Source organism: Eleutherodactylus coqui, chromosome 13 (assembly GCF_035609145.1).
Source record: "Eleutherodactylus coqui strain aEleCoq1 chromosome 13, aEleCoq1.hap1, whole genome shotgun sequence".
Classification (NCBI taxonomy): Eukaryota; Metazoa; Chordata; class Amphibia; order Anura; family Eleutherodactylidae; genus Eleutherodactylus; species Eleutherodactylus coqui.
This window is the reverse complement of record NC_089849.1, coordinates 99,589,914-99,617,030: the sequence shown is the minus strand read 5'-3', so window position 1 is coordinate 99,617,030 and position 27,117 is coordinate 99,589,914. Positions and strand designations below refer to the sequence as shown.

At 48.1% G+C, this 27,117-nt stretch overlaps 1 protein-coding gene across 6 annotated transcripts in view; it reads left to right on the top strand.

The window, feature by feature from the left end:
• GAS7 (growth arrest specific 7) overlaps positions 1-27,117 on the top strand; it is a 206,752-nt gene that overhangs the window by 116,204 nt on the left and 63,431 nt on the right. For 5 of the 6 annotated variants that reach the window (XM_066587924.1, XM_066587927.1, XM_066587928.1 and 2 more), the window contains exons 3-4: positions 16,233-16,310; positions 25,476-25,561. In XM_066587924.1, the coding sequence (XP_066444021.1) occupies positions 16,233-16,310; positions 25,476-25,561 (164 nt within the window). The remainder of the gene's footprint in view (positions 1-16,232; positions 16,311-25,475; positions 25,562-27,117) is intronic. The other variant, XM_066587925.1, reaches the window with a different exon arrangement.

The following is a 27,117-nucleotide window of genomic DNA, read 5'->3' as shown; positions in this document are numbered from 1 at the left end:
AGAGCCACGGTTTGGTACCCCGCATTCCCAGTATCCATCTTTACTGACGCGAGTGCAACTGGCTGGGGGGCCCACTTAGGCCATCATTACGTCCAAGGGGCTGGAACCAGGAGGAAGCTACTCAGTCCTCCAACTACAAAGAACTTTGCGCTGTCTGGAAGGCCATTCGGGGCCTCGAGACAGAGATCAGGGGTAGACACATTAAGATCTTTTCGGAAAATATAACTGTGTCCCTCATTCGCCACCAGAGATCCACGCGGAACCCCTGACTCCAAGACCTGGCGGCGAAAGTTCTCGGGTGGATAGAGCAGCGGACACCTTCCGTCACAGCGTACCACGTAAGGGGCCCAGAGAACTCCATGGCAGACCATCTCAGCTGCAGGAAGATAGATCCAGGGGAGTGGACTCTACATCCACACGCATTCCAGCTAATTATAGAAAGATGGGGGACACCAAAGGTGGACTTGTTCGCCTCTCGGGAGAACACCAAGTGTCCCCGGTTTTTCTCCAGGGGAGCAGACGGGGGCTCCCTGGGAATAGACGCACTGTCCCAGGCTTGGGATTGGGATCTTGCATACGCCTTTCCACCTATCCCTCTGGTCCTAAGGAAAATTCAGGGGTCCCCGGGCTCCATTAGCTTGGTGGCCCTATTCTGGCCCAAGAGACCCTGGTTCCCGCTCCTGGCCGCTCTCTCGACACAGGATCCTCTACATCTGCCGCAGAGAGACGACCTCCTTCAGCAGGGTCCTCTGATATGCCCAAGGGTCCGACAGTTCAGACTGGCGGCCTGGTAGCTGAGCGGGTAAAATACCTGAGCCAGGGCCTATCAGGGAGGGTGACCACTATATGTGAGAGCCTCAAAAAATCCACCAGAGATATATACACTAGGGTGTGGGATACCTTCTCTAGGTGGTTGGGGCATAGTATTCATGACCTCCAACAGCCTGACATTAACAAGATATTGGAGTTCCTACAGGATGGATTAGATATGGGGCTAAGACCTAGTACCCTTAAGGTCCAGGTGGCTGCCCTTGGAGCCTTCTTTGACACCCCCTTAGGCGACCATAGGCTAATTAGGAAATACCTTAAAGGGGCAGTCAGACTCCACCCCTTTGTAAGGGAAACCATGCCCCCATGGGACCTGAACCTAGTTTTACAGGCACTCTGTGCACACCCCTTTGAGCCCTTGGAAGATCTATTAGTTAAGATCCTCTCCTATAAGGTAGCTTTTCTAGTTGCCATCACATCCGCTAGATGGATTGGGGAGATCCAATCCCTCTCTATTAGGACTCCGTATATGACCATCTTCCCGGATAAAATAGAGTTCAGGCCTGACCCCTTTTTCCAAACGAAAGGTCTCACAGACTTTCACAGAGAACAGCGAATAGTACTTCCCTCCTTCTGCTAGGAACCCCGAACACCACGGAACAGAGGTTCCATAATTTAGATGTTAGACGAGCAGTCCTGAAGTATTTGGAGGTCACACATTCCTTCAGGAAGTCTAACTTTTTTTATTCAATTTCAGGGTCCACGCAGAGGAGGGGCCGCTACTAAGGACTCCTTAGCGCGTTGTGTCAGGAGGGCCATAGAAGAGGCGTACAGATCCCAGGGGATTCCACTCCCAGGCAACGTTAGAGCCCATTCCACTAGGGCGGTCGCCTGTTCCTGGGCGGAGAGAGCCCAGGCGACAACCGACCAGATCTGCAGGGCCGCCACATGGTCGAGCACTCATACCTTCACTAAACACTATCGCCTGGACCTGGGGGCCAGCCGTGATATGGCCTTTGGGCGGAAGGTGCTACAGGCAGTGGTCCCTCCCTAAAGCCCTTGGTTGTTGGCACTTCTCCAGGTGTATGCTGTCAGGATGATGAGGGGAAGACAGGAATTAGGTCCTACCTGTTAATTCCTTTTCTGGAGTCATCCTGACAGCATAGGGGCTTTTCCCTCCCCTTGAGTTATTTTTACGTTAAGTAACGTATTGTACTATGATTTCTGTATTAAAAATGATTGGTTAAACAAAGCCGGGTCACTGTAGTTATTTGGTACACACTGGTGAGCCGGTGGTGGGAGTTACCTTTTGTGTGTTTCCGCTTCCTGTCCCAACAGGTGTCCAGCGGACAACCTCCAGGTGTATGCTGTCAGGATGACTTCAAGAAAAGGAATTAACAGGTAGGACCTAATTCCTGTCTTACAGCATACACTTGCGATGTGTCTTTAAGGCTTGCTCAATACCCCAGGTGACCTTTGCTTTTCTCTTTCCAACAAATAACTCAATCCATGATAGGGAAGGTAAGCACCAGAAACTTTCCCGCAGTTCAGAGACCTTTTAATAAAAGCCCTATTTCCTACAGCAGACCTGCTGACTACATTCTAACACTTTCTGATATGCACACCTACAGTTCTAAAATCCTGTTCAGATGCCGGCCTCACTTACAGTTTGTGACTCAGGAGTAGCTGCTATTAATCCCAGCAATTCCAAGGTTTGGGTGACAGGAGCGCTACTTTCTGTTTCTTTCTCATCCCTTTGCCGATGTGGATAGGTTCTCTTGTTTTCCAAGAAAGTGTCAATTGAGCAGGCTAAGTTCCACTGCATTAAAGTTTGGTGTAATTTTTGGCGCATCTGTCAAATCTGTTTCATATCAACATAAACACCTTAGGTGGTGAAACCATTACATAAAGTGTTCTTTGTACACAGTGTCTGGAGAGGTTTTTTTTTTTTTTTTTTTTGTTATTGCAAACAGCCACTGAAACTTCATCCCAACTGTAAACCATGGTGGAGGGAGCACCAAGTTTGAGGATGCTTAGCTGCCTCAGGTCTAGGGTAGTATTGTATCTTGACGCAACCGGAAGCTAGGGATTTGACAAAAGGAACACCCCTTCCACACCCCTAGCTCCCGATTTGGGTCTATTGCGCAAGGTGCTGGAAGTAGCTGCAGAAGATATAATAAGTCATACAGCCCCCCGGTGCCAGGTCCAGGACACCTTGTAATCATTTGAAGGAACATTTCTAAAGTAGATCAAAACACTTTACAAGAGAAAGTAGGGGCAACAGTCCTTAACCTCAAGCTGAAGAGGCGTTGCATGATGTGACAAGACAAGCACACAAGTAAAGGAACTAAATAATGGTGTGAAAAGATCAGGGCCGGACTTGGATTTAAAATAGTCACCACATAGATCATGGGGGGAAAAAAGGCATACCACCCTCGCCACGATAAATCTTGCTTTGGTTACTTTTTTGTATTAACCATGAAAAAATTCTGTAGGATCTTTTCTTAAAACTCTACATTGTGTCTCTTTTTTTTTTTTTTTTGTCTCCTACAAATGTATAAATAACCTGAGAGCGGGGTGTTAGGATCCTGATTGTCAAGAGTTGTATCCACTCATTGATCATCCTATCACTGTGTAAGGTGTGACCGCTGCTCGGGGTATGGCTTTGTGCTGCAACTGTAGCTCTATAGTTAAAATCCTTTTTGTTGTGCCCCAAAAAGTCTCAAAAGTACGTTTGCAGGAGGAATAACCAAGAAAAGTTACAACACAGAGTAGATACTCCAGAATTGTCATGGGCAATAAAAAGTCAGCGTTCTGATCTTAACTAGAGATGAGCGAACGTGTTCGGCTCCGCCCCTTTTCGCCCGGACACCGAACTTCGCGAGGAATTCCGTGTTCGGGCGAAAAAAGTTCGGGGGTCGCCGTGGCAGCGCGGGGGGTTGCGGCGGGGAGTGGGGGGGAGAGAGAGAGAGAGGGCTCCCCCCTGTTCCCCGCTGCTGCCGCCCGCGCCGCCGCGCCTCTCCCCGCCCCCCGGCGCCCCCCGAATACTTACGCGCGAACACGGAAGTCCTCGGAAAAGCCGGTGTTCGGGTGCGTAAGTGTTCGTTAAGAACACGTTCGCTCATCTCTAATCTTAACCCTATCAAGGTGCTGTAGCATGACCTAGAGAGGACAGGGCACGCGAAGCATCCCAGAAATGGTGATGAACTAAAACTTTAGTAGGGAGGAATGGTCCCAAATTTTTTCATGCATATTTCCAGTTAGAGATAAATTCCGCTTTGGATCTGCACCAAAATCCGTGTCACAATCTGCAGCAAAAGATGCAGATGTTGAGGCAGATTTTGGGTGCCGATTTTCTGCAAACCTTTCCATTGTCGAATAATCACTGCAAGTCCACTACATGTGAATGCACACTTATGTTGGGGAGAAACATTGTGGCTAGCTACACCCAGGAAAGCATGGCCACACAAATTACTGGCAAAACTGTGCACCTATTGACCCCTGAAGGTGGGTGCGCTTGACTGTGTACAGCCAGACCCACTGCGTCCTTGCATCCTTAACCTGTTTAACTATAGCACCACAGCTAACCTAGATATAAAAATACACTACCCCGAAACCAAACTCATTATGTAAATACAACACCAGAACCCTCGAAAAAATTATGTATTCTATAGGGGGGGCTTAGATACAGTGGCTTAGCTCTAGTATACCTCTAAATAACAGTTACCAAACAATGTACTGAAATACCGGGTCTGCATTGTAATTGGTATCTCTGAATAGTTGCCTCCAGTAAACACAGTTGATGTCTTTTTCAGAGTTGTTGTTTTTTGGTTTTATTCTCTTCAGCCCAGACACTATTTAAACGTCTTCTAGTTAAAACTTGTTTCTGCACACATTCCCTATCCTACTGCTGCAACTCCTAATCCACTTTTCAGTGCTCCCTATAGTCATAATTAATCTGCTGTTGTCCCACTTACTAAATGGGGCTGTATATGAAGGAATATTACTAATCCCCCCCCCCCCCCCCGCCAATGTGGTCCGACATAGTAATAGGGCCCCGGCTTAGTGGTAGGACTCCCTCTGTGGCCCCAAGTACTAATAGTGGCCCCCTGTGACTTAAATTCATCAATGGCCACATGCACTGGCTACAATCTCCTGTTCGGTCTGAGCATAATCCTACACCGGGCTCACAGCATGATGTCATAAAAGTGCCTTACATAGCCTATGAGCCATATAGTTAATGCCTCTTTACAAGATGCAGTACCTAGGAACGTCATGTCTTAAAGATAACACAAAGTAGCTGTCCTTCATTTTCCTTCAGATGTTCCTCTTCCATCCAAACTTTACCAGTATCTGGCCTATGCCTTGGCTTGGCCTGGAGCTGTGTATTGGTCTTGGTGTAGATTCCATGCATTGAGCCATTATCGTGCATAGTTGGATGTTTATAATGGATTATGTATATGGTTGGTTATAACCAGTCATCATGCTCTTAGATGAACACAGGATGATGTATCCATCTTGGCTGGTCCTTGGCTTGGTAATATCTCTTGGTCTTAGTGTAGACTGATGATCCTATTGCCATCTTCGGCCCAATAATTGAGATCACATCAATGCTCTGTGATTAAGCTTAAAGATTCCTTCCATTTAGTGTGACATAAATCTATAAATTACATCTGCACAGCGAATGTATTGAGGGATTGTTTCCAACTGTGATGTGCACCTGTGCAGAAACTACGTGTATGATTGAAACTTGGCTTTATCCAGCGGCTTTAGCTGATTGAAACCAACCATACCAACCATGCATTCACTGGAACAGAAGACGAGAGGCAACCATTTCACAAATAACTCAAATTCTCACTACACGTCAACGGTGACCCGGATTTCATCTATATTTTTAAACTATATTAGATGGATAGATTTTAATTTTTTCCTTTTTTTTTTTTTTTTCTTTCGACTGATGGTTTTTTGAGGATCTTGCCTTTTACACTAATTTTTGTACTTTTTTTTTTTTTTGTTGTTTTTTAGTACAGCTGGCATGACAGACTATTATTCAGAATATCCATCAGCCTTATGCACTCTAGTGGCATCAACTATAGATCTGATAAATTGTCCATGCAATTTGGGAAAAAACGTGAAACTCATTTGTTTTTCTCTAGACAACCCTTTAAAACAGATACAAAAATGTATAAATGGCTGCAGTGTCTCTGTGGCACAGGCACACCTAAAGTTTGGGATAGAAGTCATAGGGTCATTCTTATGATGTGGTTCTTGCTACGTGACAAACCACTGTGGTTTACTAGTTTTAAGGAGTTTCACCTGTGCAAGCTGTAAAAACGGTGGCAAGTTGCGACTAAAACTAGGGGACAAACTACCTACCAAAAATGGCACACCAATCACTCCATTTGAATGAACCCTTAGGGCCCTTTTATACAAGATGACTTGTCAATCACAGATGCCTGAAATCGTCCCAGCGATTAGTTCCTATGCTTTTACACAGGAAGGAGCATGTTGACTGAATGGAGGCGGATTGTTCCCTCTCGCAGTCATTTATGAACCACTGCCGGTTCACTGTGAATGAATGACTGCCTGTCATGTAAACAATCTTAAGTTTTCTGCGTACAGAAACTAGATGAAGATTGAGCCTTATAGTGCCATCCATGCTCCTATGGGAAATATGCAAATAAGGAAGATTGAGTAATAAATCTGCAGCGCCACCTATTGGAAAAGCCAGAATACCATACACAGTCAACTGTTCTGGGGTTTTTGCATTGACTTGCAGAAATGCTGCCTTTCAATAGGTGGCACTGCAGATGTAGTATTCAATTTTCCTTATTTGCATATTTCCCAGAGGAGCATGAATGGCACTAGAAGTCTCCTCACTCGCCTTCAAGGTTATCTCCTTAAGGAGAAACGATACCTTTCGCGACCTGAGTGCTCAGTGACAGATGGGAGGGCCTATTTACTATTGGAAATCTGGCAGTTTTCTGGTGGAAGTTGTTCCAGGAATCTATGAAACCTGTTTTTTTGCATCACGTTTCCATTTACTATGTTTTTTTATATATTTTAAGCCTTTTGAATTTGTCAAGGCTGTATTTGTTCACCTCACAAGGGGGATTACGGCTGCATATGGGTTAACCATTTTCCCACAGAATTCGATTAGAAGCGTAGAACCGCACCCCATCTTGAGATGCCTATTAGAAGATCTGTTAGATTGAATCCAAATAAATCACGACTCTAATTTGTAAGCAACATTTGGGGTAGAAATACCCTTCCTCAGGCGAAGGGTGATGTAGAAGGCTAAATGAAACCGTTGGTGCCACACATATGACCTCCCCCTATTCTTCAGTCATGATTTTGGCTATCTTTGAGCCTGGGCCAGCCTCCTATCTAACCTTCCACATCAACCCTTGCACGAGGAAGGATATTTCTACCCCAAATATCACATACAATTGAGTGTATTCACCAGAGGTTTTGCTTTTATTTGGATATAATTAGAGATGAGCGAGCACCAAAATGCTCGGGTGCTCGTTACTCGGGACAAAATTTTCGCGATGCTCGAGGGTTCGTTTCGAATAACGAACCCCATTGAAGTCAATGGGCGACCCGAGCATTTTTGTATATCGCCGATGCTCGCTAAGGTTTCCATTTGTGAAAATCTGGGCAATTCAAGAAAGTGATGGGAACGACACAGAAACTGATAAGGCAGGCGAGGGGCTACATGTTGGGCTGCATCTCAAGTTCCCGGGTCCCACTATTAAGCCACAATAGCGGCAAGAGTGCCCCCCCCCCCCTCCCAACAACTTTTACTTCTGAAAAGCCCTCATTAGCAATGCATACCTTAGCTAAGCACCACACTACCTTCAACAAAGCACAATCACTGCCTGCATGACACTCCGCTGCCACTTCTCCTGGGTTACATGCTGCCCAACCCCCCCCCCCCCCCCCCCCGCACGACGCAGTGTCCACAGCGCACACCAAAGTGTCCCTGCCCAGCCTTCAGCTGCCCTCATGCCACACCACCCTCATGTCTATTTATAAGTGCGTCTGCCATGAGGAGGAACCACAGGCACACACTGCAGAGGTTTGGCACGGCCAGGCAGCGACCCTCTTTAAAAGGGGCGGGGCGATAGCCCACAATGCTCTACAGAAGCAATGAGAAATCCAATCCTGTGCCACCTCCATCAGGAGCTGCACACGTGGGCATAGCAATGGGGAGCCTATGTGCCACACACTATTCATTCTGTCATGGTGTCTGCACGCCCCAGTCAGACCGTGTTTTTTTATAAATAGTCACAGGCAGGTACAACTCCGCAATGGGAATTCCGTGTGCACCCACAGCGTGGGTGGCTCCCTGGAACCCACCGGCTGTACATAAATGTATCCCATAGCAGTGCCCTGGACAGCAGAGCTAACGTCAGATTAAATGCAGGTGGGCTTCGGCCCACACTGCATGCCCCAACCTGACCGGGGTTTTTAATTCATAGACACAGGCAGGTACAACTCCCTATTGTGAAGTCCCTGTGGACCCACAGCATGGGTGGCTCCCTGGAACCCACCGGCGGTACATAAATATATCCCATTGCATTGCCCATCACAGCTGAGGTAATGTCCGATTAAATGCAGGTGGGCTTCGGCCCACACTGCATGCCCCAGTCAGACTGGGGTTCTTTAGAAGTGGACACATGCAGTTACAACTCCGTGTGGACCGACAGCAGGGGTGGGTGCCAGGAAGCCACCGGCGGTACATAAATATATCCCATTGCAGTGCCCAGCACAGCTGATGTAACGTCAGCTTTAATGCAGGTGGGCAAAAAATTAATTGGATTACACTGTAGGCGAGGGCCCCAAAAAATTGGTGTACCAACAGTACTAATGTACGTCAGAAAAATTGCCCATGCCCAACCAAGAGGGCAGGTGAAACCCATTAATCGCTTTGGTTAATGTGGCTTAATTGGTAACTAGGCCTGGAGGCAGCCCAGTTAAAATAAAAAATTGGTTCAGGCGCAAGTTTCAACGCTTTAATGAGCATTGAAACGTATAAAAATTGTTTTCAAAAATTATATGACTGAGCCTTGTGGGCCTAAGAAAAATTGCCCGTTCGGTGTGATTACGTCAGGTTTCAGGAGGAGGAGCAGGAGGAGGAGGATGAATATAATACACAGATTGATGAAGCTAAAAGGTCCCCGTTTTTGATGGTGAGAGAGAACGATGCTTCCATCCGCGGGTGCAGCCTACGTATTGTTTAGGTATCGCTGCTGTCCGCTGGTGGAGAAGAAAAGTCTGGGGAAATCCAGGCTTTGCTCATCTTTGAGTGTTAGCCTGTCGGCACTGTCGGTTGACAGGCGGGTACGCTTATCCGTGATGATTCCCCCAGCCGCACTAAACACCCTCTCTGACAAGACGCTAGCCGCAGGACAAGCAAGCACCTCCAGGGCATAGAGCGCGAGTTCAGGCCACGTGTCCAGCTTCGACACCCAGTAGTTGTAGGGGGCAGAGGCATCACGGAGGACGGTCGTGCGATCCGCTACGTACTCACTCACCATCCTTTTACAGTGCTCCCGCCGACTCAGCCTTGACTGGGGAGCGGTGACACAGTCTTGCTGGGGAGCCAGAAAGCTGTCAAAGGCCTTAGAGAGTGTTCCCCTGCCTGTGCTGTACATGCTGCCTGATCTCTGCACCTCCCCTGCCACCTGGCCCTCGGAACTGCGCCTTCTGCCACTAGCGCTGTCGGATGGGAATTTTACCATCAGTTTGTCCGCCAGGGTCCTGTGGTATAGCATCACTCTCGAACCCCTTTCCTCTTCGGGTATGAGAGTGGAAAGGTTCTCCTTATACCGTGGGTCGAGCAGTGTGTACACCCAGTAATCCGTAGTGGCCAGAATGCGTGTAACGCGAGGGTCACGAGAAAGGCATCCTAACATGAAGTCAGCCATGTGTGCCAGGGTACCTGTACGCAACACATGGCTGTCCTCACTAGGAAGATCACTTTCAGGATCCTCCTCCTCCTCAGGCCATACACGCTGAAAGGATGACAGGCAAGCAGCATGGGTACCCTCAGCAGTGGGCCAAGCTGTCTCTTCCCCCTCCTCCTCATGCTCCTCCTCCTCAACGCGCTGAGATATAGACAGGAGGGTGCTCTGACTATCCAGCGACATACTGTCTTCCCCCGCCTCCGTTTCCGAGCGCAAAGCGTCTGCCTTTATGCTTTGCAGGGAACTTCTCAAGAGGCATAGCAGAGGAATGGTGACGCTAATGATTGCAGCATCGCCGCTCACCATCTGGGTAGAGTCCTCAAAGTTTCCAAGGACCTGGCAGATGTCTGCCAACCAGGCCCACTCTTCTGTAAATAATTGAGGAGGCTGACTCCCACTACGCCGCCCATGTTGGAGTTGGTATTCCACTATAGCTCTACGCTGCTCATAGAGCCTGGCCAACATGTGGAGCGTAGAGTTCCACCGTGTGGGCACGTCGCACAGCAGTCGGTACACTGGCAGATTAAACCGATGTTGCAGGGTGGCAGCGTCCGTGTGGGACTTGTGGAAATGTGCGCAAAGCCGGCGCACCTTTCCGAGCAGGTCTGACAAGCGTGGGTAGCTTTTCAGAAAGCGCTGAACCACCAAATTAAAGACGTGGGCCAGGCATGGCACGTGCGTGAGGCTGCCGAGCTGCAGAGCCGCCACCAGGTTACGGCCGTTGTCACACACGACCATGCCCGGTTGGAGGCTCAGCGGTCGGTCTGCTCTGTCAGACCCTGCAGCAGTTCGTGGGCCGTGTGCCTCTTCTCTCCTAAGCTGAGTAGTTTCAGCACGGCCTGCTGACGCTTGCCCACCGCTGTGCTGCCACGCCGCGCGACACCGACGGCTGGCGACGTGCTGCTGCTGACACATCTTGATTGCGAGACAGAGGTTGCGTAGGAGGAGGAGGAGGAGGAGGGTGGTTTAGTGGAGGAAACATACACCGACGCAGATACCACCACCGAGCTGGGGCCCACAATTCTGGGGGTGGGTAGGACGTGAGCGGTCCCAGGCTCTGACTTTGTCTCAGCCTCCACTAAATTCACCCAATGTGCCGTCAGGGAATTATAGTGGCCCTGCCCGCCTGTGATTGTCCACGTGTCCGTTGTTAAGTGGACCTTGGCAGTAACCGCGTTGGTGAGGGCGCGTACAATATTGCGGGAGACGTGGTCGTGCAGGGCTGGGACGGCACATTGGGAAAAGTAGTGGCGACTGGGAGCCGAGTAGCGCGGGGCCGCGGCCGCCATCATGCTTTTGAAAGCCTCTGTTTCCACAAGCCTATACGGCAGCATCTCCAGGCTGATCAATTTGGCTATGTGCACGTTTAACGCTTGAGCGCGCGGGTGCGTGGCGGCGTGCTTGCGCTCAAACACTTGCGCTAGCGACGGCTGGACGGTGCGCTGAGACACATTGGTGGATGGGGCCGAGGACAGCGGAGGTGAGGGTGTGGGTGCAGGCCAGGAGACGGTAGTGCCTGTGTCCTGAGAGGGGGGGTTGGATCTCAGTGGCTGGTTGGGGCACAGGGGGAGAGGCAGTGGTGCAAACCGGAGGCGGTGAACAGCCTTCGTCCCACCTTGTGGGGTGCTTGGCCATCATATGTCTGCGCATGCTGGTGGTGGTGAGGCTGGTGGTGGTGGCGGCTCCCCGGCTGATCTTGGCGCGACAAAGGTTGCACACCACTGTTCGTCGGTCGTCTGCACTCTCAGTGAAAAACTGCCAGACCTTTGAGCACCTCGGCCTCTGCAGGGTGGCATGGCGCGAGGGGGCGCTTTGGGAAACAGTTGGTGGATTATTCGGTCTGGCCCACTGGCTCTTCCAACCTGCCCTGCTGCTGCACTTGCCTCCCCCTCTGAAGACCTGTCCTCAGTTGGCTTAGCAAACCAGGTGGGGTCAGTCACCTGATCGTCCTGCTGCTCTTCCTCCGAATCTTCTGTGCGCTCCTCCCTCGGACTTACTCCAATTACTACTACCTGAGTGATAGACAACTGTGTCTCATCGTCATCGTCCTCCTCACCCACTGAAAGTTCTTGAGACAGTTACCGGAAGTCCCCAGCCTCATCCCCCGGACCCCGGGAACTTTCCAAAGGTTGGGCATCGGTCACGACAAACTCCTCCGGTGGGAGAGGAACCATGGCTGCCCATTCTGGGCAGGGGCCCGAGAACAGTTCCTGGGAGTCTGCTTGCTCCTCAGAATGTGTCATTGTAATGGAGTGAGGAGGCTGGGAGGAAGGAGGAGCAGCAGCCAGAGGATTCAGAGTTGCAGCAGTGGATGGCGCAGAACTCTGGGTGGTCGATAGATTGCTGGATGCACTTTCTGCCATCCACGACAGGACCTGCTCACGCTGCTCATTTTCTAATAAAGGTCTACCGCATGGACCCATTAATTGTGAGATGAATGTGGGGACGCTAGAAACGTGCCTTTCTGCTAATCCCGCAGCAGTCGGCTGCGATACACCTGGATCAGGAGCTCGGCCTGTGCCCACACCCTGACTTGGGCCTCCGCGTCCTCGCCCGCGTCCTCCAGGCCTACCCCTACCCCTCAGCATGGTGTATTACCAGTAGTGCAGAAACAGAATGCTGTAATTAAATGTGCCGCTTATTGGCCTGTGGTTGGAGGCTGACTTCGCTTACGGAACGCACAGCAGAGCCAGGAAAGAATTTTGCGCAAGCCTGCTGTAACACTTAGCTGGCTGCGTATTAAATAGGACTACTACCCCCAGCAGAGACGCAGTACACTCGGGACGGTCACAGGCAGCCCAAATAGATTTTTTTGTCCCAAATTTTTTTGGAAAAGCCCACTGCCTGTATAGACAGTATATGTCTTTCACCTTTTTCACTGTCCCTGCCTCAGCACTACTGGCCCTATACTATGTAAAATTACTGCATACTGAGGACGCAATGCTCTGCACGGCCGATATACAAAAAAAAAAAATTGTGCAACACTGAAAAAAGCAGCCTCAGCAGTACTGCACACGGTCAGATGTGGCCCTAAGAAGGACCGTTGAGGTTCTTGAAGCCTAAAATCACTCCTAACACTCTCCCTATAGCAGCTCCAGCATCAGCAGCACTTTCCCTGATCTCTGTCAGAATGCATCTGTGGCGAGACGCTGGCGGGGCCGATTTATATACTCGGGTGACACCTGATCTCGCCAGCCACTCACTGCAGGGGGGTGGTATAGGGCTGGAACATCACCGGAGGAAGTTGTAATGCCTTCCCTGTCTTTCTATTGGCCAGAAAAGCGCGCTAACGTCTCAGAGATGAAAGTGAAAGTAACTCGAACATCGCGTGGTACTCGTCTCTAGTAACGAGCATCTCGAACACGCTAATACTCGAACAAGTATCAAGCTCGGACGAGTATCATCTCTACATATAATACATTTTCCTTAAGTTGGTGTGCTGTCCTACTTTTCTACATTTTCCATTCACTCTGCCGAACAACAAAAGGAGTTGGTCCGATCACATTTCAGCCACGCCCCGTTTTCTACACTGACGAATGATACAGCAAAACTTGTGTATTTTTGGCGCACAGAGCTACATTGGTAATTCTGGTGCATTTTAAGACTTAAGTCTGCACCAGAGGAGTAAAATGAAGCTCCTGGGCCCCAATTCAAAATATGTAACAGGGTCCCCTTGTGTTTTTTTTTTTTTTTTTTGTAGTACTGGGCTCCCTATATGGAAAGGGAAGAGACACAAATTAGATATTGGAAAAAAACTTGTGAGGGGGATCAACAGGGGAACAGGTTTCCACAGGAGGTGGTGAGTTCTCCTTCAATGGAAGTCTTCAAAGGCTGGACAACTATCTGTCTGGGATGATTTAGTGAATCCTGCACTGAGCAGGGGGTTGGACCCGATAACCCTGGAGGTCCCTTCCAACTCTACTATTCTATGGAGAAGAGAGTCCTTATGAGCCCCCTAAGGCTCCTAGACCTGGGTGCAACTTCCCCTATAGTTGGGCCCCTCGTCTGCACTGTCCATTAGTAAATAAGCCCCAGAGTGCTCAGTGATGAGACCTACCTGTGGGTGATTGGTGGACTACCGTGTTTCATCCACTGAGGACCAATGATTGAACTTTTGGACTCTTATTTAAGAGTTTTTTCCTTCTGTGCAGTATTGATCTGTGTAAACAATCTCTAAATGATGATATCAATATCGCATGAGGTTCCCAACCAGGGAAGGTTCCAGCCAAGTTTTCTACTCCAAGTCATCATGTGTTCAGTGCAAACAAGATGCATCATTTTCAGCCGCTTCGGATCAGAAGGCTAATTGATTTTTTTCCCCAATCGTCGTGTCAATGGCAGTTTTTGAGCTCTGAGCCGCTCCCAGCTTCCGTTTATTTAACACTTGGAGAACTTATCGGCATGATGGATCAGGCAGCTAGATGGCAGCATTCTTATCTCTTCTCGAAGACAACATAATTAATTCATGGCAGATAAATCCTCCATGCAAATCTTGGTTTTAATTTAAAGCAACAGGATGCCGTTTTCTCCAGTTTAACTCTAAACCTGGTGACTCAAGTGACCCCTTGATCTTATATGATTATGTTCAAAAGCATTGATATGCTGGTTTCTTAATGGAACAGTTCTAGTCACTATTGATATCAAAGCGGTTTTCCCACTATAGGCATGTATGTCATAAATGCTTTATAGCTTGGATCTCCCCTTCTGGACCCCCACCAATCACAAGTATGGGGGTCTGCTAATTCCCACTTTCGAATGATCTGCAAATACCCAGCAAACTCTGCTCGGTTTGTTCAGGAAGTCGACTCGTGGAATTGGGATCAGAAGAAATGCATTAAATGGACCCCCACTTAACCCGACATATTAAGCGGTTCTTGACCCTATAACCCCATATTGAGGAAAAGATTGAAGAGAACAGTGGCCACTCAGACTACAATGCCAAACGTTCTGAATATGCGAGTTAGTTTGCCATTTGTGTAATGACCAATGATGGACACTGAATAAAAACACTCTAGATCAAATCTCTAGTACCACATTTGACCAGTAAGTGCTGCTGTTGAGCCTGTTAGTTTGAGTGCGGTTTGTACACTATAGCGGTTAGACATCAGATATACTTTAAATGTCTGAGGACTCTGGGGCAAGTGAGAAAACCCCCATACTGCCCTGTGTAGGTCACGAAGGCCAGGCTCACATGGCCATAATTCAGTGTGGTTAGAACGCAGCCAGTACACAATGACATACGCACTTGTTGCGTGCCGCCAATTGCTATGCACTATCGGGCGTGTATATGCACAGAGATATAACGTGCTGCTACTTTAATTTATTTTGCATGCGTAGTTTACCCAATTTGTAAGCAACATGGGAGCCTATAGGAGATTAGTATAGCGTGTTACATGTGTAATAATAAGCTGTGACCATACGCTCGTGTGAAGCCATGGTTAACTCAGTCAACAAAAATAGGTGGTTCAAGTATATAAACGCCGGTGCCTCAGGGTGCATTCAGACGACCGTATATCGGCTGGGTTTTCACGCACAGCCGATATATGGTGTCTCTCTCTGCAGGGGGAGGAGGCTGGCAGAGTCGGGAGCAGTGCACTGAGCTCCCTCTCCACCCCCGACACCATTTTCAATGAGGAGAGGCAGGATGGGGCGGAGCCAATTCCAGAACTTAGCCCCGCCCCTGTTCCACCTCCTCTCCTTGCAGATAGTGCAGAGGGGCGGAGAGGAGGCAGAGTGGGTGGGAGCTCAGAGCACTGCTCCCGACTCTTCCAGCCTCCTCCTCCTGCAGAGAGGGATGCCGTATATCGGCTGGGCGTGAAAACCAAGCCGATATACGGTCGTCTGAATGCACCCTGAGGCACCAGCGTTCATATACTCGAACCAGCTATTTTTGTTGACTGAGTTTACAATGCCAGAAATACATGGGATAGAGGTACCAGATCAAAATGAGGCAATGTTCAGTGTGGTAGCAATTAAAATATAAATTAGAGGAATATGTATAGTGTTAGGAAATTGGTCTATATCTAAGGATAGTAAGGCCAACGCTGGGTCAGGGTGGATTGTATGTTGGTGGTGGTGGACATCAACTGGAAGTCCCGATTCCAGAGTCTCTTGAGGTAGGGGCCCTGCCACCACAGGTGGAGGAAAGGACTATCCAAAGCCCCGCATCTCCAGCAGCAGCTTGAGATTCTGGGTGATGTCTTATTGAGGTAAAGGTGCCGTCCATGTAGAACCTTTCGTGAGTGTTCAGAATGAGTCGTACACTTGGAAGCATGAAGATCTGGTATAAACACTCCCTGCCATTGATCGGGTGAAATTTGCATTTGTAGCTTTCTCCCATTTTTTAATTTTCTTTTAGATTTTCCATAGGATCCACAAGGGGGTTGTTTAGGATTGGGTAACAGGCTGACTTTCTGATTTTTTTTTTTTTTTTTTTTTTTTACATGTGTGCAATGAGAGTCAGTAACAGTACATGTCATGTTTCCTTTTAAGAAACGACATGGGAAAAACCGGACACGTCACCTCTGAGCATAAGAAGCCCGTTGGTGAAGAAGACGTCGCTGCCAACAGGTGAGATGCAAGATCTGTAGTGTCTGTGTATGATGCTGCCTGTACACATATCCAAGTCTCATGTGTGATACTACCTGCTGAGCTAAACCTATCACGTATGATACCGTCTGTTAAACCACTGTATCTAATCCGATCACATGTGATACTAGCTGCTGAGCATCTAAACCTATCGCGTATGATAGTCTGTTAAACCACTGTATCTAATCTGATCACGTGTGATACTACCTGCTGAGCATCTAAACCTATCACGTATGATACAGTCTGTTAAACCACTGTATCTAATCCGATCGTGTGTGATACAGTCTGTATCAGACATGATGGGTTTAGATGCTCAGCAGGTAGTATCACACATGATCTGATTAGATACAGTGGTTTAACAGACTGTATCATACATGATGGGTTTAAATGCTCAGCAGACTGTTAATCCACTGTATCTAATCCGATCATGTGTGAAACCATCTGCTGAGCTATTGGGACTGAACTTGCAAATTGCACCAGAAAACTGTTTTACATTTTAGGGACCTTTACACACGGCTGTATTGCGTAATTTGGTCCGTGAATATGCAGTGTACTCATGGACTGAAATACGCCGACTCCTTGCGTGTTTCTACTTATCGGCAATGGGTTTGTTTTTTTACTTTACCGCATGACAAACCAACGAATACCCTTTTAATTTTGTGCAGAAAGTTGCAGTGAATCCATGGGTTCCTTGCGTATATACGCACACCTGTTGATTTCAGTAGGCTATTTCGGTACGTATTACACGCCAAGATGCGACGTGCTGCTTGGTTTTTTTTGTTCACGCCTGAAAATGTGAAAAATCCGCAGCTGTGAAGGTACCCGTTGAATCAATGGGCTTTGTTCACTGCGTATTACACCTGTAAAAAATATGCGCGCGATATGCTTCATGTTTACGTTGGTGTGAAAGAGCCCTTATGTGTAGGGGGAAAAAAGTGTGGCTTCACAGAAAAGGCGCCTTGTCCAGGGCCTCCCTCACACAGGCGTCTGGCAAAGCGCTGCGACTTCCATTGTGGAGCTATGCCGCGTCTTAGTTTCACTTTCGGCCACGGCTCCCTGCGACCGATAGCTGAGTTTATGGATGAAGTGTGCAAAACGTCAAATTCAGAGCAGACCGAACTCAAAAATCGTGGCTGTCATGGAGGCTTCATTGAAAACCATGGAAGTATTTTACTTCGATTAGGCAGTGCGGAAATAAGCGCCTGTGTGAGGAAGGCCTAAATGTGACTCTTCCCACCAATATGCGCCAAACCTTAGTCGGCTCAGGTATATGACGGATTAGGGGATGTACCCATGTGTTGCACGGCTCTATAAGCGCAGGGATGTGTTAATGAAAATTGGGCTTTCAAAGAGATTTCCTCCTTCTACGTAATATGAGTATCAGTCCTGGAATATATGAAGTGGCCACAAACATGAGCCGAGCGCCGCACTGTTATGGAAGCCGTCCAAAGGAAAATCTGTTGCCCATAGCAACCAATCACAGCGCAGCTCTCATTTTACCTCAGCAGTGTAAGAAATGAAAGCTGAGCTATGATTGGTTGCTATGGGCAACAAAAATTACAGGGGAAGTTGGTGATTTTTTTTAATCCCACCAGTGTTCGTCGCTCGGCGATGACCGCTCATGCGAAATTTCACTCAAATCGGACTAGAACTGTGGATGTGTATCCAACATCTAAATAAAATGCAAAATCTGCTTTGGATTTGGCAGCAGACAGGCGGTATAAACTGTAGGCTAGACCCGTTAATACATCTGAGCCACTGTATCTAAGCAGGCAGTATCTAAGTGAGGTATCTAATCTTATAATGAGGGATGGTCTGCTGAGATACTGTATGGGTAAAGCCCCTTCTTCTGAGGCCGGTGGTCTCTTAAGCGTCTGTACGAGCGCTGAGGTCACCGCTAAGGTACTCTGCGCTCACCAGAGCGTTTACACTGAAGGACTTGCCGCCATCTCGCGGGCCTCACATCCGCTTCTCGCTCAGCGCTCCACCTCCTATGGTAAGCGCTGAGCGGCGAGCATTTACATGGAGCGATAAGCCAGAGAGGTTTTATAAGCTGACTGATAAGTTAGTTTTAAATAACTGCGAACCACCAGTGTGCGGAAAAAACCCGCTCACTTAACGATTATCAATTTTGAACGATTTTTGAGCGATAATCGTTACGTGTAAATGGGCCTTATATATCTGATCATGAGGGACAATACAGTCTGCCGAGTAATGGTCCTCACACCGCTGATAAATCAGATCATTCAGTGTAAACGCCCGACTGTACGACAAGCCAGAATTTATTCCCTTGTTCATCCAGCTTCTGCATGCGGATCGGCCCGTGTGAACAGACGCTCCTTTATGAACGGCGGCCAGTTTACTGTGAATGCAACGATCCCCCAATCCACGCCGCTTCATTCATGTGAATGGAACAATCCCCCAACCCACGCCGCTTCATTCATGTGAATGGAACAATCCCTGACCCATTCCACTTCATTCATGATCACATGTAAGGCTAGGGTCACACGACCGTATTGTAACTGTGTACTTTGTGCGCGTGATACGCTGGAGCAAGCGGCCGCAGAATTATTGCGCCACGCACATATGTTCTGTCGGGGTGCGACTTACGCAGGTATAAACACCAAGATAGTTTGTGGTATTGGCGGCCCGCAGCAAGTGCGCAGTATTCATTCTTCAGTGTATCTCGCAGCAGCATGAAGCAGATTATGGCCGCCTGAGAACGGTCTACAGGACGGCGATGATTATCGCTGGGACTATTGTCGGACATCCGCAGCCAACAGAATGTCCCGTTTAAATGGCCTTAAGAGTATATAATATAAAGGATGCAGTCCTCTGAGCTGCTGTATCCAACCCCATCATGTGTGATACTACAGCTTAGATACTGTATCTCAGCCGCTGTTCTGCCCTTTGAGGCATATTATCTGGCAGCTCCTGCATACAGTCGTCCTCGGCTCCTCTGACTGTTCTGTGATGGACCCTCCGCTCCTACAACCCCCCCCCCCCCCCCAACTCATTATCAGAACATTACTACTGTAAGCAGCGATCTCCGGAACGCGGTGGGAGGAGCCGCCATCCTTACTGGTCTCCCAGCAACCAAGAAAAGTGACTGAGGAGGATGAAAGGCTGCGCCCGCCGTATCTTCCTGTAGAACATTTCTTCGGTTTTGCACGTTCTCCTCGGCTCTCGCTGCCTCCAGTACTTGGAAACACAGTTACCATGGCAACCGAGCCGTGGAAGAAATGACTAGCTTAAATAAGAACAATCCTGTTACCCAGAACCTGACCGACAGGTGTGATACACGGCCGCGCCGCTGGTAGCTGGGAAAGACACCTGCGGAGAAACGGCAACAAGAGACGGAGCCGCTGAGTTATATTACATGAACTTGTCATATAGACCTCTAATACTATGTTGTGGCCATATGGGACGGAGGCCCCTTTAATGGGACTTGGACTACAGTAGCATTCAGTGCTGCTATAAAATTACCGTTAAGACCTCTAATATGTTACTTTATTGTCACATTATAATAGTATAATTATTATACCCAGTGATGTCAGTATAAGGGGGGGGGGGCTGTGACAACCCCTCAGACATGATATAGGGGCTGGTTGTCAGTAATAGATGGGATACTGTCACTATAGTATAAGGTGTGTGGATGTCATGTCTGATCAGTGTAATTATATTATACCAGTGATGTCAGTATAAGGGGGGGGGGGGGCTGTGACAACCCCTCAGACATGATATAGGGGCTGGTTGTCAGTAATAGATGGGATACTGTCACTATAGTATAAGGTGTGTGGATGTCATGTCTGATCAGTGTAATTATATTATATTATACCCAGTGATGTCAGTATAAGGGGGGGGGGGCTGTGACAACCCCTCAGACGTGATATAGGGGCTGGTTGTCAGTAATAGATGGGATACTCTCACTATAGTATAAGGTGTGTGGATGTCATGTCTGATCAGTGTAATTATATTATATTATACCAGTGATGTCAGTATAAGGGGGGGGGGGGGGGGCTGTGACAACCCCTCAGACATGATATAAGGGCTGGTTGTCAGTAATAGATGGGATACTGTCACTATAGTATAAGGTGTGTGGATGTCATGTCTGATCAGTGTAATTATATTATACCAGTGATGTCAGTATAAGGGGGGGGGCTGTGACAACCCCTCAGACATGATATAGGGGCTGGTTGTCAGTAATAGATGGGATACTGTCACTATAGTATAAGGTGTGTGGATGTCATGTCTGATCAGTGTAATTATATTATATTATACCAGTGATGTCAGTATAAGGGGGGGGGGGCTGTGACAACCCTCAGACATGATATAGAGGCTGGTTGTCACTAATAGATGGGATACTGTCACTATAGTATAAGGTGTGTGGGTGTCATGTCTGATCAGTGTAATTATATTATACCAGTGATGTCAGTATAAGGGGGTGGGGGGGCTGTGACAACCCCTCAGACATGATATAGAGGCTGGTTGTCACTAATAGATGGGATACTGTCACTATAGTATAAGGTGTGCGGATGTCATGTCTGATCAGTGTAATTATATTATACCCAGTGATGTCAGTATAAGGGGGGGGGGCTGTGACAACCCCTCAGACATGATATAGGGGGCTGGTTGTCAGTAATAGATGGGATACTGTCACTAGAGTATAAGGTGTGTGGATGTCATGTCTGATCAGTGTAATTATATTATACCAGTGATGTCAGTATAAGGGGGGGGGGGGCTGTGACAACCCCTCAGACATGATATAGGGGCTGGTTGTCAGTAATAGATGGGATACTGTCACTATAGTATAAGGTGTGTGGATGTCATGTCTGATCAGTGTAATTATATTATACCAGTGATGTCAGTATAAGGGGGGGGGGGCTGTGACAACCCCTCAGACATGATATAGGGGCTGGTTGTCAGTAATAGATGGGATATTGTCACTATAGTATAAGGTGTGTGGATGTCATGTCTGATCAGTGTAATTATATTATATTATACCTGTGATGTCAGTATAAGGGGGGGGGGGGGCTGTGACAACCCCTCAGACATGATATAGGGGGCTGGTTGTCAGTAATAGATGGGATACGGTCACTATAGTATAAGGTGTGTGGATGTCATGTCTGATCAGTGTAATTATATTATATTATACCAGTGATGTCAGTATAAGGGGGGGGGGGGGGCTGTGACAACCCCTCAGACATGATATAGGGGCCGGTTGGATTTGCAACAGTGTAGTGCCTCACTCACACTAAGGCCACCTGCACACGACTGGGTTTGAATTGCGGAATCTGTGATGGCCTCCTGTGCCGACGATCTGTGGTGTTTGCACCAATTCCAGCAATGGAGCATCTGCATGTCCGCTCACACGAGCAGATAAAGACTGTGATTTTGCGCTTGCGTAAAAAAAATTGCAGCATGGTCTGTTTTTGCGTGGGTTCCGTGTGCGCGGCTTCTCTTGAAGTCAATGAAAGCTGTCCACCTCCTGGTCCTTCTGCAAGGAAAAGCAGGAGTTTAAAAAATAAAATAAATAAAATAAAATCTGCACTGCATGTGTGAGACGCCGAGTCTTGTGGACTATCCACAGTACAGATTATGCAAAAGACAGGTATGTGTGGACACCAGCCGGGCACAAGATCGGATCCCACTGTGCTCCCGCATGCAGAATCCGACCCATTCGTGTACAGGCAGCCTAAGTATATGGTTTTTTTTTTTTGTTTTTTTTTGTTTTTTTGTGGGTTGGAGTTCCATTTTACTTCACAGTGACAGGTTTTTTTTTTGTCTGCACCAGACTTCAGAATCATAGATTTGATTAATAAGGGATTGTCCAGCTTTAAATTAATGCCCAGCCTCAGGGTACGCCATCAGTAGTAGATCAGCTGGGTTGGTCATCATTAGTAGATCAGCTGGGGTTGGTTGTCTGCGCCCATATCGATCAGCTGTTCACTAGGCTGGTGTTCATGCGCCGTGCAGATTTCTGCAGGAAGCAGGCAGCTCCATTCTCACTGCAGTGGCCAGGCTTGGAATTACAAGGAAAGTTCTCATTCCCTTCAGCTAAGGTGACCAGACGTCCCGACTTATGCAGCACAATCCGCTTTGGGACCCTATGTCCCACTTTCCTCAGGGTCCACCGCTCCCTGGCCGGTAATCACTCTGCAGCGTTGCGGCCGGATGCACACACTGACGGCAGTGTGTGTATCCAGGATCTTCTTCCTCTGACCTCTCCTCCTTTCTAAGAGGAAAAGTGAGGAGGCTCTGCTGCAAGTGCACATACTTCCACCCGTAGCAGCGCTGAGAAGAGGAGCAATGGCGCTCAGAAGACTAGATGAGTATATAAGTTTCAAGGGGCTCTATTGATACTGTGAGGGTCACTGTTACTACTAGGGTCAATATAGGGGATGCTATTAGTAGGTGGTATTGTATCTTGTCACCACCAGGCTGCTGGGTGGTGATGGGCTGAGGTGAAGGAACGCCCAGAGCTTCTTACTGGCAACTCACTCTGTGCCCAGAGCTCTGTGCTAGCTGCTGATTGGCTGCTTTTATATACACCTTCAGCCATCTTCATGGAGCTGCAGAGACCAGCTGGGTGGAGACATGGAAGGGCTTCACAGATGAAGAGGGCTCCCTCTGTGTCGCTGGGTTGTCATGGCAGCATGACGCAGATACAGGCATCCTGCTCTGCCTGCGACTAAATCAATAGTGTACAAAAAACCTTTTTTTTTTCTTAAACTCTCTTGCTCTTCTTTCCCTTATGTGGGGTTTTGCTGAAATGTTTAATGTGCTTCATGAAAATATGTGATATCGCCGACACTCCCCTTTAGGGCGGGATTTCTGCAGCGATTCCTGCGGATTTACGCTGCAGGAAAATAATCGCTGTATGTTAGCACGTTTTGCCGCCGCGTGAGATCTCCATTAATATAGTAATAAAAGAGACGACCTTGACACTGCAGAAAAACACACTTATTTTTCCCGCTGTCACCAGCAGTGACTTTTTGGTTATGTCTGCGGGATTCCTGCAGTGTTATACCATGGGCGTATCCTGCTCCGTGCAGGGGCAGGAGCCCTTAGACTTCATGCCCACGGCCGTGGCGAACTCCGCCAGTGGAATATCGTAGCGGAGTCCCACATGCGCCCCACAAGACCCCGCTAAACCCCACATATGTGATATCGCGGCATGCTGTAGGTTAGCGCGTTTTTCCACTGTGTGAGGTCTTCATTAGGGCTCATGCCCACAGTCATGACGGGCTCCACAAGCGGAATACCGCAGCGAAGTCGGTCACGGCACCCCCCCCCCCCCCAAAGACCCATACTCTCCTCTGGATCCGCTGTGCAGCTCCCGCATGACGTACCGGTGCGCATGTGCAGTATAGAGCATGAACATTGAACTATTAGGCCGGATGCCAACAGCCGGAGCGGGATTCTGCAGCTGTATTACGCCTCGATCGCCAGCGGGGATAAACAAAAAAATCCCGCTGGCGATCGCGGTATAACGCACGTTATTCCTTGGTCGCCGCTAGGTCTCCATTAATAGCGTATTAATGGAGACATCACGCTGCGGAATAAAGCGGTTTAATAGAACATGCCGCAATTCCTTCCCCGCGGTGTAAGTCTGCTTGTCCACTGGCGATTTCTCTCTGCGTTTCCCGTGGGGAACGCAGTGAACGCTTTCCATAGACTTACTATGGAAGCCGCAGCCCCACTGTCAACTACACAAGAATTATAGCCGTTCTGCGCTTGCGGGATTGCATGCTGCGATTTGGCGTGATTCTCCGCGGTCAGCCTATCAGATAGGCTCACAGCGGAGACCTCTCGGTTCTCCCCCTGCTGCTGTGGGCAGTACGCATTACAATGCCCACAGAATGATTTCTGCCGTGTTTCACGCAGCGTAAATCCGTGGCGGAAAACCGCTGCTATTAGGTTCTTTACCACCGAGGCCATTGTGGGGGAGGGGGGGGGGGTCGTCTTTACTACCGAGGTGTGTGTGTCGTCTTTACTACCGAGGTGTGTGTGTGTGTGTGTGTGTGTGTGTGTGTGTGTGTGTCGTCTTTACTACCGAGGTGTGTGTGTGTGGGTCGTCTTTACTACCGAGGTGTGTGTGTGTGGGTCGTCTTTACTACCGAGGTGTGTGTGTGTGGGTCGTCTTTACTACCGAGGTGTGTGTGTGTGGGTCGTCTTTACCACCGAGGCCAGTGTGTGTGTGGGGGGGGGGGGGGGGCGCTGTGGCTACCCGAGGCCATTGTGTGTGTGTGTGTGGGGGGGGGGGGGCGGCGTTGTGGCTACCCGAGGCCATTGTGTGTGCAGGGCGTGCTATGGTTGCCCGAGGCCTGTGTGTGTGTCTGTGTGTGCGCTATGGCTACCCGAGGCTATTGTGGGGGCGTGTGGGGGGGGGCGCTATGGCTACCCGAGGCTATTGTGGGGCGTATGTGGGAGGGCGCTGTGACTACCCGAGGATTTTGTGGGGCGTGTGTGGGGGGTCACTATTACTCCCATACCAACTTGAACCACAACCTTCAGGTCGTGAGCGAGAGCTTAGGTTGCAGGTTCAATCCCCGCTTGGTTCAGGTAGCCAGCTCAAGGTTGACTCAGCCTTTTGGGTAGACCCTCCTTATCTGATCAGTGGGGTCTCATTCTTGCACACCTGCCGATCAGCTGGTTGAAAGAGCCGCAGCACTTGTAGGTGCGTTGCTACCTCTTTAATGTCTACATTGGGTTGCCGCAAATCATGTGTTTGCAATATTCAGAAAAGCCACTTTGTATTGAGGAGTTGTTTGGTTGACTACGACAAGACTGCAAACCTCGGAACAGCCACCATGAAGTGTAAATATGGATCAGACCATAACCCAAGGTATACACTGAAAAGGCTGCGGCGCACACACAAGCACCCTGGTGTCTTCCAGCAGCTGATTGGCAGGGCTGCTGAGTGTTGGACCCCCACGGGTCAGATATTGATGGCCTATCTGTTAAAGAGGTTACTGTGGCTTTTAAAACGGAGTTCGCAAAATGTTACCAGCACTGATACAATGCAACAGTCTGGAGTCCAGATACATTGTAACAAACATGGCTCTGTGAGCAGGGTTGGCTTCCTGCTGGTCCGTTTGTACATGACAATCTTCTGATATGAACTTTTTTTTTTTTCCATGTCAGTAAATGGATTCCATTCCTCAGGATCTCCCTTACATCAGCAGGATACTGGTCATGTGACCATCCGAAAACCCAGCAATGAGCCCCAGGTGAGCAAGTGTATGTCCTGACTATTGTACACAAATGGAAATCCAGCTCCTAAAAGAAGTTGGCATTTTGCTGCACCGCTCTGTATGCAGTTCCATCTCAGGTGGCTATGTAAGTGATTAGCGTTGTAGCATGGTTAGATGAACCGTCTTGTCCCCGCCGCTCCGGCTCTTATGTTCTACATTGTGAGGTTGCTGAGATGGTCTAAGCTTGAACTTTTTAAAGACCAACATTTTCTCCAATTTCCCTCTTCACCACCTAGAACTCCTATATATTTGCGTTGAGCTTGCTGTAGGAGGGGGGTTCTTTGTGGGCCGAGCTGTATTTTTTAATAGTACCAACTAATAGACCATATATATAATGTGTTGATTAACTTTAAAACATACTTTTAAATAATGGAAAAAAACACAATTGTGTCATTATTCTTCAGGCTTTCTTTTGAATTAACACCACAATTGTTTGCGCTGCCTAGAACCCCTTCAATGGAGATAAATAGCAGCACACAGCCGTAGTAGTGACTGATCCCAGCCACCAGGTGAAGAGAGGCGCAAGGGTGCTAGTGCTGGGCATCTTCTCAATAGTAGACGTGAACACTTCTCCTGGCAATGAACTGTAGACTAGAATATCTGGGGCGCTTTTTAAATATTAACCCCTTGGTGACTAAGCTTTTTTTCATTTTTCCATTATTACACCCCCCCCCCCCCCCCACACACACACACACAAACACACACACACTTAAAAAAAAATCGTAACTTCTTTATTTATCCATTGATGTAGCTGTAGGAGGGCTTTTTTTCTGCGGGATGTTTTATTTTTCAATGGTACGATTTTAATTTACCATATAATGTACTGAAAAGCTTTTTTTTTTTTTTTAATTTCATGTCCTACTTGTATTTTTCCAAGATTTTTAATTTCTTTTAATTATTTTCTGCATGCAATACCTTTTTGTTTTTCTGTCTACATAGTTGTGCGAGGGCTCGTTTCTTGCGGGACGTCCTATATTTTGTGTTGGTACCGTTTTGGGATACACACGACTTTTTGATCACCTTTTATTGCATTTTTTCTTGGCGACAGGGTGACCAAAGAAGTGCATTTGTGGTGTTTTAAATCTTTTTCTTCTTACAGTGTTCATTGTGCGGGATAACATAGTTCATTAGGCTGAATGAAGACAATGTCCATCTAGTTAAACCTTTTTTAACCCCTTTGTTGATCCAGATGAAGGCAAAAACCCCAAGAGGCAGAAGCCAATTAGCCTATTCGGGGGAAAAATTCCTTCCCGACTCATAATGGCAGTCAGAATAATCCCTGGATCAACCTTTGATAGATCCTACCTAAAGACCCGGATCAACAACCCTGCTGGTTACCTAATGTCTATATCCTGTAATATCCTAGTGCTCTAGAAAGACACCTAGTCCCCTCTTAAACTCCTCTAAGGATTTTGCCATCACTATGTCCTCAGGCAGAGAGTTCCACAGTCTCACTGCTCTTACAGTAAAGAACCCGCTTTTGTGTTGGCGATGAAACCTGCTTTCCTCTAAACATAGCAGATGCCCTCTTA